Genomic DNA, 12,449 nt, shown 5'->3' with positions numbered 1-12,449 from the left:
GTAATTTTTTAAAAAAATATTCTGTTTTTTTAACAGGTACCCGCTCGTTTGTTTGACTGGCCCCCGGGTAGGCATTACGACTATCGACAGTCCTAGTTATAGACAGATTTAAAATGCATCTGACAAATATAATGTTTTGTAGAAGGCGTCTAAGACAAAATACGTGTCAGCATCAAGCAGTGGCGTAGCTAGGTAACCAAGGGCTCTGGGGCAAATTAAAAAATGGGGCCCCACTGCTATGTAAACTGATAAGATTTTATCAAATAAAAATATGAAATTTACAAATACTTTAAAAATGCTAAGCTACTTAAGCTCTTGTGCACTGCAGGGCAGGTAATAAAAGTATTAAACAGTAACAACATAAATTACAATTAATACTTGGTGTAGGTTTGGCTAATAAAACGAAATAGAGAAGATTCAAGGGTTTATTATATAAAGGTCGGGCCTACCAACTAACTAAATAACAATTATTTTTAAAAAATTTTCCTAGCTTTATTTTTCGCAAAAGTATCAATGACTTCGTTTAAATCCAGGCTTGATGCGTTGCTGTAAATACTTCCGTTAGGTCGCATTCTAGCACTCCAAATTTGCTCATAATTGTTGAACATAATTGTTCCTAACATAATTGTTGAACAGTCTATGCTTGAGTTAGTTGAGGTAAACAAGATGGTAAATACTAATAAATTGAAGTGAAAAACTAAGGCCTATTATATCTGAATATTTTCTTTGGAATTTGTCACACTTTTGTAATAAAGTTGCTTCATCAACAAGTTATAAAAATATTGGTGTTAGAAAATCGAATATATGACAGGCTGCACTAATACCAATAAAAAGTGTATCTAATTGAGATACTACTGTGTCTAGTAAATTATCGAAAATCTCAATTTTAAATATTTTTCTCGGTTTGGAAATCGGTGATCAGCAGCTAATTCATCAAAATGTATTTCAACTTTTCTCTGCCTTTTTTCTTAAAAATGGGTATCAATACCATATTTTCTTGCGGTTTCACTAAGTTTGCACTTGAATAATTCAAAATCATTTCTATAAATTTGCAACTTTGCTTTGGTCTTTGTGAAAACTTTACTCACCTCGCCCAAATTGATATCGCATTTTTGTAGTTTTGGATGCATAATTGATGTCGTTCAATACACTGAGCATGAATTCGCAAAACAACACGAACTCGAAATTTAGCATTTTTGTTTTAATACTCTCTGCTTTACTGCGCTCATCTTTACAAGGACTCTTTAGCACTTTTTCTGATAATGCTTTGATAATATCAAAATATAGAAGTTTTGATGCAGATATCGTATTGACCCTACTGGACCATCTAGTCGGATTTAGTTTTTTTAGAGTGGTGTCCGATTCGCCAGTGAATTTTGACAGTAGATCCCAACGTTTGTTTTTTTTTATATACATCTTTGCTTCCATTAAGGCTGCTAACAACCACTAATTAAAGTTGGAAGCTACTGGAAGAAAAAAGATGAAGCTCAAGCTCAAATCCACCTTCCAAGCAATCAGAGAGTGTTGGTTTCTTATCACGACAAGAATAAATGGTAGTATCATCAGCAAACAATGTCACCTTAGATGTGAGAATATCTGGAAGATCATTAAAGTAAATCAAAAAGAGTATAGGGCCAAGAACAGAACCTTGAGGAACTCCTGAAGTTACAGAATAAGAAGGAGAGTGCTGTCCATTGAGGACAACTTTTATACTACAATTGGAAAGGAAGGATTCAATGATCTTAAAGATGTTGCCGGATACACCATAAGAAGAAAGCTTATGGAGAAGGCCAGCATGCCAAACTTTATCAAAAGCTTTAGAAATGTCAAAAGCGATGACTCAACCTCTTCACCTTTAACTAATGCACGATAAAACCTATCGTTTATTATTGTTAGAAAATCAGCCGTAGAACGAGAAGATCGAAATCCATATTGATGGTCAGAAGTAAGTTATTAGATTCAAGATGAGAAATTAAGTGTTTGTTAATTAAAGATTCAAAAACCTTGCTTATGATAGAAATAAGACTAATGGGACGGTAGTTAGACAAATCAGATTGCTCTCCAGAATTCTTAAAGATAGGGATAATAGATGCCGCTTTCCAGCAGGCTGGAAAACAAGACTCTGATAAGCACTTGTTGAATAGTTTTGAGAGTATAGACGACAGCTCCGGAGAACATTTATGCAAGACAATAACAGGTATGGTGTCCGGGCCACAAGCTGTAGAAGAGTCTAGGCAGGAAATCACTTTAGATACAGATGCTGGAATGATAAGAATGTCAAGCAATCGATCAACCTGTTTTTTGGCAATATCAGGTAGAACGCAACTAGTGGAATCAAGAGGTGATATTGATGAAAAGTTTTTAGCAAACAATTCAGCTTTGTCTTTAGGTGAGGTGACAAAATCTGAACCCTACAAGTGAGGTTAAATTACAGATTTGCCCTTATTATTGATACTACTAAAGATTCTCTAGAAGTCACGAGAGCCTAGTTTTTGAGATGAGATACGAGATTTCATGACCTGAGAATAGCAGGCTTTGGCGTTAGACAAAACCGTTTTAAAACGGTTTATAACAGTAATAAACAGTAACGGTTTCGATTAGCAGTTGCAGCAGCACAGTGTGAGGAAAACCATGGAGGAGAGTAAGGCTTGACCTGGAATCGTCGAGAGGGAATAAAAGATTCCATGCCAGCTTGAATCTACGAAGTTATATAAGAAGCACATTTGTCAGCGGGAAGAAGAAAGATTTCTACCCAAGGGCCATCACGAAGAAAATCACGGAAAGAGTCCCAGTCAGCTTTAAGGTAGTTGCAAGAGGTTAGATGATAGGGAAATTCAGGTGATGAAGAAGAGTGAGATATTAGTTTTAGAGAGATCAAACTGTGATTAGAGGCACCTAAGAGTAAATGTGGAGAAACTGAGCACTGACTAGGATCAGAAACAAGACATAAGTCGAGTAGAGAAGGTAAATGATTCGAGTTGTCTGGAAAGCGAGTTGGAAAGTTGACTATTTGAGTTTGGGATTGAGAAAGGCAAAAATTGTGGGCTTTAATGCCTGCAGAGTCATTGACACTAGAGCCGAGCCATTCAGAGTGGTGAGCAATAAAGTCACCGACAACAACTATATTAACTGATGGATAAAGAGAGAGGGCTTGGTCAATATGATCAGAAATAGCATCAAAAAGAGTGCAGTCTTGAGATGAAGGAGAGCGATATAGAACAAAGAGAAAGACGATAGAGTGAAGTGGGGCTAAACAAAAGCACATGAAAGAATAGTCTGTGGATTTAAACCTAGTTTCACGACAAATGGGTGAATTCTTATGAATATAAATGCCCAGGCCAAGCATGTGACTATTGGAGTCTTTACGAATTAAAGGAAGATAACCATCAACACTAAGATTGCAAGATGAGACAGCTGAACTCAAATTAGTCTCACAAAGAGCAAGTAGGTCTGGTGAACTTTGCAAGAGATAAGACTCAACAGAAGAAAAGTTACTTCAAAGACCACGAATATTAGTGAATGATAGATTTAGAGAACTTGGTGATGATGATGGTTTTTTGTGTTTTATATTTTTTGGTACTTTATTCATTTTTAAATTAGATTGAAGAACTTGACTCAAAGCATAGATAGTACTCAGAACACTGTTTAATAGCCCAAGCGATTGCCTCATTACTACTAATAAACCCTAAGCTGTGACAAAGGACTCCAAATGTGGCCTCCACAATGCACACTAAAAGTACAAACAGGGACACCATCCATGCGCAACATGGCACTGTTAATACTTTGATATTTTTCAGCTGTTGATGAAATCAGCCTCTCTGAGAGCTACCACGGAGTTCGGGAAACCTGACTACCAGCCGACCTTAGAACCATAAAACTGAGTTTTAGAGCTGTATCCTCATTAGGAGATAATAGAATGGGTTGCCTTGTCATAAAACAGAGACACAAGCAAAACCCATGCATTCAGTCAAGAAAATCCAGCATTCAATATCCTAAACTGGAAACAATGTATTAAAAATACATTTGCGCCATACTAATAGATGAAGAAGGAGTGCGAGGCTGGTCAACAGATAGAATCTATTTACCCCTTAAGTCTTTGTCTAGGAGGCCTTCTACAAGGTTGTAGCCGGATGCATTTAACATCTGCCCAATATGAGGACTTTTATCGAGACACCATCTCTAGCCTTTACTCAACCAAGAGACCCAAGGCATGTTGATGCTGTTACCGAAAAAGTTATACAAATCTTGCAACGTTGCGAAAAAAATCTGTATTTCAACACAACCTCTAACGGCATCATTTATCACTAAATTTAAATTATGAGTGGCACAATGTACGTACTCTGCGTTAGTCTGGATATCCTTAATATGTTTTTGTACACCATTATGCACACCACTCATCACACTGGCTCCATCATAGCCTTGCCCCACACATTTTTTTTAATCAATATTTTTGTCGATAAATAATGTTGTCACTTTGTTGACTAAATCTACTGCTCCATGTTTGATGGCTGCATAAAAGCCTAGAAACATTTTTTTTACTTCTATATCATTTGGCTATCCATTTTCCGATCTGGTTATTACTGCGTACCTTACAACAATGCTTAGCTGATCTACCTTCGATATGTCATGTGAGGCCCACCCCAAGCAACCAGTAGCTTACTGATTAACATCCCACCCCCTGCTGTGACCCAGCCTGAGTCACCCAGGGTTTTGTGTGTGTATTCAGAAGCAATGAGCAACGGACAAAATAATAATAACAACAAATTAAAAGTGCGTTAACGCGCGATAAAATAATTGTCGAGAGCCCCCTGAGCTTGAGGGCCCCGGGGTTGTTACGCTGCTGGCATCAAGCAAAACCAATATAAGCGTTTCAAACGTTTGTATCTTAAATCATTTTTAAATATTTCTACTTTTTACGAATTACGATGAGGAATACAAGTGTTTTAATTAGAAAGACTATCAGACATCGCATTAAAGACAAACTAAATTTTTTTTTCTGCCCAGCAATATAAGAAATACTCTTTCAACTTTCACTATTGTACTTTACTTCTGAAATAAGATTCTTTTTTTATGTACGTACACTAGCCTTGTTAACGTCCGTTTTAAAAGTTTTTTATTTTGTATTATTTCTTTTTAGTAAATTTCTTGTGTTTTCAATACGTTTTATACATGAAGAAAGTTAAATTAGTTAAGAGTGCACAGTGCCGTGGCAAAGGCCCCCCAAACCCCCCATTTGGGGGGGGCCCACGAGATATAAGGGGCCCGTTTTTTAAAAAATGATAAAATTTTTTATGGCATTTTATTATTTTAACAGATAATTATCAATTATATTCAAACTATAAAATAAAATAAATGCTACTAAGACAATTTTAATGTGAAAAAAAACAACTGATGAGAATGGACATCCTTGTTTAGTTTCTGTATCTATATAGTAGCTTAACTCTAAAATTTTTACTCATACTTTTATGAAAAACACGGAATTTTTTAATCTTGACATGTTTCGTAGTTAACATACTACATTTTCAAAAGATTAAATAACAATTTAAAACTCTGGATATAAATATAAAATCAAAATTTGAAGACATTACAGAGAAATATTAACCGACAAATAGAGTTGTTACAAACCAATAAAAATTATAATACAAATTATGATATCATAAATAGCATGCAAAAAATTATGTAAATAAAACAAACTAGATTGACAAATTTATATTATAATGAACAGTTTATTTAAAGATGAGTTTTCCTATTTCACATGGAGTTTTCACACCGGGATATTTCCCGGTGGGCCGTCAGCAATACAACATTTTAAAATTTTATAATATTTTAAAAAGTATTTTCTTTAATTTTTTTAATAACTTTCTAGAATAGTAATAAAAAATTGTGAGTTGAAATACGATTTGAAATATTGATTTCTGCGTGTCAGTTGCTTCATTTGACTGTATGATGTGTGTGTAGTTGGTTAAACCGAAACGCAATCGTCATTATTCAAAATTCGTAGTGAGCGTGGCTGAATCAGCTGAGCCGGTAAGTTTATTATTTTTAGGAGACATTATTATTTTTCATTTAATTTATTTGTATAAATTAAATAGGTATAGTACTATAGTAGGACCTAAAAGTAAATTTTATAAACTATCTGTTCTATTTTTAGGTATTAATTATTGGAATGAAGAAAGTGAAAAGTGGTGCAGCTAAGAGAAGAGAAGCAGCTGCAGCCAGGGAAGTAATAACTAAGTACCCCAAACTTACACAATTTTTGAAACCAGCAGTTTAAGCTGATGGTGAATCAGTAGCAATAACAGAAACCAATAATGATGTTACAGCCAATGCAGAAAATGATTCTGTTTCTTGTTTTGGTTTGTCTGCTGAAGGAGACTCTAATATGGCAATCTGTGAGTGTATACCAACTGCCACAACACTGCCACTTCTTTTTCTCAGTGATGATCCTTCTGATTGGCCAGAAAATGTTTCTGATGCACAGAGGTGTGACATTGTTGAACGTGGTGTAAAGCAAATTGAGATAGATTTTCCACACAATCAAGAAAGACGACGATTTTCAGTGACTTATTATAAACGACAGATGAAGAATGGAGAAACTATTGTACGGTCATGGCTTGTGTATTCTATGAAAAGTAATAAAGTTTTTTGCTTCTGTTGCAAACTTTTTGGTATATCAGATTCACCATTCCGACAAGGGATGAACACATGGGAAGGTTTATCCAAAAAACTGAATGATCATGAAACAGGAAGTACACATCTCAGGTGCTTTGAACAGTGGATGACATTACGAAAAGGTAAACTGTTTTAAAAAAAATTTTGTCATTAAATATAATAAATATTTATATATTTTACCAAATTCAACATTGCAGGCATAATGAATCAAACAACCATTGATGAGCATCAATACAAGTTGCTTCAAAAAGAGCGAAAATTTTGGAGAGCAGTATTGGAACGATTACTAGACATCACTCTATTTCTTTCTGCGAGGAATCTTGGATTCCGTGGTTCACAAGAGGTCATTGGTTCCAAGAACAATGGAAACTTTCTTGGGTTGTTTGAATTGATGGCGAAGTATGATAGTGTGCTCGATGAACTTTTACGTCGGATTCAGAAGAAAGAAACTAATGAACATTATTTGAGCAATGATACCCAGAATGAGTTGATTGAATTGTTAGCCAAGGAGATTGAAGCCGAAAACCTTTCCAAAGTAAAGAAAGCGAAATATTTTTCCATTATTTTGGATTGTACGCCAGACGTTTCACATAAAGAACAAATGAGCATAATCCTACGATCAGTAGTTTGCATTCCTGGGACAGGTATCAACATTTCTGAAAATTTCTTTGGATATCTCAAGGTAGATGATACCACTGGAAAAGGGCTTTTGGATGCCTTTCTAGATCAGACAAAAAAGTGGGAATTAAATATTCTTGACTGTCGAGGCCAATCCTATGATAACGGTGCTAACATGAAAGGAAAGGCAAAGGGTGTTCAAGCTAGGCTTCTTCAAATGAATCCCAAAGCTCTATATGTTCCGTGTGCAAACCATTCACTTAATCTAGTCATTGTTGACGGTGCAAAGTCATCCAACAGTGCAATTACTTTTTTCGGAGTTCTTTCAAGATTGTATACACTCTTTTCATCATCTCCTGCTCGATGGCATATTTTAAAGTCATGTATACCCATTTCTGTCAAGCCTCAATCCGATACCAGATGGGAAAGTAGAATAAACTGTGTGAAACCTCTTCGCTATCACCTGAAAGAGATATTAGAGGCATTAGAAAAATTGGAAGTGTATGCTCTAGAGAAGAGAGATGGCGCAACAGCTACAGAAGTATGTTCGCTGATGGAATATATGATGACATGGCCATTCATATTGTCAATCGTTATTTGGTATGACGTTTTATACCAAATTAACAAATCAAGTAAGCTTCTGCAGTCCTCTACAACTTCCCTTGATGTCTTGGATAGTGAAATAAAGGCCACATATACATTTCTTCAGCAATATCGTGAAACTGGATTTTCAGACGCACACATGAAAGCATCAGAAATCGCAGAAGTGTTGGACATTGCAAAAATTTTTCCAGAAGTGCGTTCCCGACAAAAAAAGATGATTCATTCATACGAGTGTGCCGATGAAGCTCACACCATCCAATTAGAACAGAAGTTTAAAGTTGATTTCTTTTTACCACTCCTTGATATGTCAATGGGATCAGTAAAGGAGCGTTTTGAACAAGTCAGTAGTATCACAGAGCTCTATGACTTCCTATACCGTTCTGAGAATCTTATTCAAATCTGTAAAGAAAATTCTTTGTCTTTATATTGCAAAAATTTGCAAGCAAAGCTTGGCGATATAGATTCGGATGATCTGGAAATGGAATTAAAACGATTTGTCATAGTGGTACAGGAGAAAGAAAGTACTCACATGAAATCTGCACATGATTTTCTTAATTACATTTATAAAGAAGAGCTGCAAGAAACTTATCCAAATCTTGCCATTGTGTTACGCATAATCCTTACCTCACCAGTAACTGTCGCAAGTGCTGAACGTAGCTTCAGCAAGCTAAAATTGATTAAGACTTTTCATAGGTCAGTATATTTAATCTTGCTACTTTATACATAATAGATGTAGCTCTATGCATTTCTTTTCACTTTTTATAGGTCAACAATGGTTGATGACCGCTTGTCTTCTCTGGCGATGCTGTCAATTGAGAACGATGTGGCAAGAAAATTAAATTATGAGGAGATAATCAACAAATTTGCAAGTATGAAAGTTCGCCACAAGTCATTTCTGTGACAATTGTGAATATGTGATTTATTACAGGTTTTGAAGTATTACCAATATAATATAACAAACATTATTCTGATAATTATCCGTACATATACGTTTGTCTATACTTATATGTCTTATTTTTGATGTTTTTAGCCTTTAGAAAAAATGTGACGCATATATATCCTGTAATGTGATGCCACAAAAATAGGGCCCAAAAAAATGATTTGGGGGGGGCCCAAATGTACCACGCCACGGCTCTGAGAGTGCAAAAAAAATCTATGAACCTGGCAAAAATAGTTTATTTTCTCATAAAAGGTTTGTTATTCCGCCATAAATGCAAGCAAATGAAACTAATATATTCACATAGATTATTTATAGTTCTTTCATATATAATATATTCGATATTTGAAAATCTTCTTCATGTTTACAAAAAAATGTACGACGTAATATCGGGAATGATTTATTCCGATCCAACTCTTTACCAATTTATTTTGCAACTTTCTTTCTTAACTATAAATTGACTACCGGTCTGCAGATGGTATTTGCATTTTGATTAACACATAAATTATAAGATTTTTGCTTGATTTAATTATTTGATTTATGATATAAGTGATTAGTATATTTTGTATAATTTATGCAATCTTCTTTAAAATCCACTTTTTGAAATTACTTTCCTCCCTATCTATGTTAAATGTTTTTGATGCATTCCTCAAGAATTAGAAAAGGGGGTGGAAAAAAGGGAGTAAAACAAACAGATAGAATTATTATTCTTCAACATGAATCGACCTTTTAAAAATAAGTATTATTAAAAAAAGAATTTATTATTTTTATTATTTTTTATAATTGTCAACAGATATAAATTACTTAATATAAAAAAAATTGTTTCGCCATTCTAATTTAAAAAATACTGAGTTGTTATACGCTTTACAAGTTAGTTGTGTTAAGTAAGTAAATACGTTTTATGTAAAATGAATAAGCTTTTTTATAAAAATAATTGAATAATTTTTATATTAAAAAAGAAACAAAAAAAACCAATACGCTTTGAGACGAAAATTCAAAAGAATAACGTTGAAAAAATTTTGTTCAGAAAAATTTGATAATTACACCGAAATAAAAGAAACGCTAATTTTGAAGACGCTGTATTGAAAAGCTTGAAAAATCTAAATCGCGTGAAAAGAGCTATTTATCCATTATTCAAGACTCACATTCTTTACTTTTGAAGCGCAACTTTGCTGAATTTTTTTTTCGCTAAGTTATTAAGCGTGAGTAACTATTTATAAAAGAAAAGATTTTTTATTTTTAGTAAAATAGTAGTACATAAATAAATGGAACTTATCAGTCAAAGAGAACGTTTTATTCTGGCAGAATCTTTTTCACTTTACGACACTGTTGGAGATGGAAAAATAGAAATTGGACTTTTAGGCGAAGCCTTAAGAGGACTTGGTTTAAATCCAACAGAAAGTGACGTAAATAAAATTGTACGAGAATTAGAATCAAGTGGTGCAAAGCGAATAACATTTGAAGAGTTTTTTCCTATTTATCAATCATTAGCAAACAGGGCTGAAAAAGACTCAAGGAAAAAGAGTAAATCAGATTTTACTGAATGCTTTCGCTTGTTTGACAGAGAACAAAATGGAACTATAGCTGCAGGTGAACTTCATCACGTTATGACGAGCTTGGGAGAAACGCTAACTACGGCTCAAATGGATGTTATCGTGCAGGGATTAGAAGATAAGAACGGAATGATAAATATTGACGAACTTGTCACGACAGTAATGGACGGCTAAGTTAGGCAAAACAATGATTCGCAGTTAATTCAGTGATGCAGCGTTATTCAACCTTGCTTTCTAATATAACTCTGACATAACTCTGATATGACTAACTACAAAATAACAAGTAAAATATAAAATATAATCAATATGTAATTATTATTTTTTTTGTTAGTTTGCTGTCAATAGTTCTTTAAAAAAAGTAAAAATAATAACATATATTTTGCGATCCAAGCATTGATTCTTTAGTGCGAATAGAGTAGTTTCTTTATTATGGTATTCACAAACTTAAGTAAGTCTATTTAAAAAAAAAAAATTTTATGTCAATCAAAGGTTCTAAAATAACTAACTTATAAATATACTAAAAATCCGCTTTTGTAAACGAAAATCACAACGTAACGTATTAGGAGCGGGGAAAGTTGTTTACATTTTTGCGATAAAGAAGTTACATTTTTATGATTTACGTAGTAAACAAAACAAATAAGCCCGTTGATGGTAAAATGAGCTCGTATATTTTTAGAATGCTCAAAAATATTTTATAAAATATTTTGAAATCAAAAAATGTTTATTCCTTTATTGTTTTTACTACGTTTAAACATGTGATACGACTTTTATTTAGTAAAGGTTGTTTTTTTTATTTAAACGCTTAATGAAGATTTTTATCGAATCAATTGAAAACAACCATTCCAATCCGAAAATGTATTCTGAAAAAAAGTTTCTACATCAAGGAAATCATTTACTAATAAAAAGTTAAAAACATAAAAGAAGTTTTAAATTTATTCTTACATTAAGGATATCTATAAATAGTAATATATATTAATCTATAAGTAAATACTTTTAAATTTAATGATAATGAGAATAGTTTTATTATTCAGTATACTTATGTCAATAACATCAGTAAAAATAAATTAACATTATTTTGATAGTAATAATTTCGGGTGATAGTAATATTTAATAATATTTTAATAATAAAATTTAACAATAACATCAGTAAAAATAAATTAATAGTATTTTAATAAATTAATAATATTTTGATAGTAATAATTTCGAGTGTCCCAGTTAAGATATTCGGCCGGATTTTCATATTATCTGGCCGGATTATAAGAATAATTCGTTTTTTTTTTGTTTTTTTTTGTATTGTAATAGAATAATTCGGTTTTTATCGCCGGATTGTTTAAAACAATCGTCAAAACGTGTTTTAACTTGTTTTAATCTTTGAAAAGAATCTTGTGCTAGTGGGTTTAATAAAATATCGTTTTAATTTATATAGTCTAATTAATTAGGAACTAATTGTGCGCCAAAAATACACTTTTTATCACTCGTTTATAAACTTATTTACATTTCGATAAATAAACACAGCATTTCTCCACGTTGAGGTAAGGATGGCAAAATTCTCGGACATCTTCAATTTCAGGATTGAAAAAGTTGTCTCCGGGATTGAATAGAAAAAAGCGCAATTGTAGAAAGAGAAGCATAAGAAGAACTAACGTTTTAAGTACTCATCAAATACTTAAAAGTGATTAGTTTATATATGATTTAAATAAAGTACTTCATTCAATAATGAACCTAAGTAATTTAAATTATAAAACACAGGGCCGACGACACGGGTTATTAACGCAGTATAAATAAAAATAATAACTAAAAATAATATGAACATGCATGAATACACGTGAGTTATATTTATTTTTGAAAGTACTACCCTAAAAAATCAAAGTGTCAATCATTTCATCGCTTAATCGTATTTGATTTTTTGAACATTGACTCATACCTGTTGGCCGTATACATAACGTATAATCATTTTTTTTTTAAAGGTGATCACATCTTAAGCTACTACTTTAAAATAATAGTATTTCTTTTTGAACTTTCAAAGTTATTTTTTACCTTTATAGTTTGTGTTCGTATTGCTGCTA

General features: G+C 32.9%; 2 protein-coding genes across 2 annotated transcripts; both read left to right on the top strand.

Moving 5' to 3' along the window:
• The first annotated feature begins 5,675 nt into the window (after positions 1 to 5,675).
• LOC136081988 (zinc finger MYM-type protein 1-like) lies at positions 5,676 to 9,018 on the top strand. Its single transcript, XM_065800513.1, has 4 exons — positions 5,676 to 6,027; positions 6,152 to 6,794; positions 6,870 to 8,586; positions 8,659 to 9,018. Exons 2-4 carry the CDS (start codon positions 6,383 to 6,385, stop codon positions 8,792 to 8,794), a joined length of 2,265 nt encoding a protein of 754 aa, XP_065656585.1. The 5' UTR covers positions 5,676 to 6,027; positions 6,152 to 6,382; the 3' UTR covers positions 8,795 to 9,018.
• A 941-nt stretch (positions 9,019 to 9,959) lies between these two features.
• Positions 9,960 to 10,773, top strand: LOC100202507 (myosin-2 essential light chain). Its single transcript, XM_065800512.1, has one exon. It carries the CDS (start codon positions 10,096 to 10,098, stop codon positions 10,555 to 10,557), a length of 462 nt encoding a protein of 153 aa, XP_065656584.1. The 5' UTR covers positions 9,960 to 10,095; the 3' UTR covers positions 10,558 to 10,773.
• Positions 10,774 to 12,449: the final 1,676 nt, after the last annotated feature.

Source organism: Hydra vulgaris, chromosome 06 (genome assembly GCF_038396675.1).
Source record: "Hydra vulgaris chromosome 06, alternate assembly HydraT2T_AEP".
Classification (NCBI taxonomy): Eukaryota; Metazoa; Cnidaria; class Hydrozoa; order Anthoathecata; family Hydridae; genus Hydra; species Hydra vulgaris.
The sequence above is the reverse complement of the archived record's forward strand: the minus strand, read 5'-3'. Positions and strand labels throughout refer to the sequence as shown.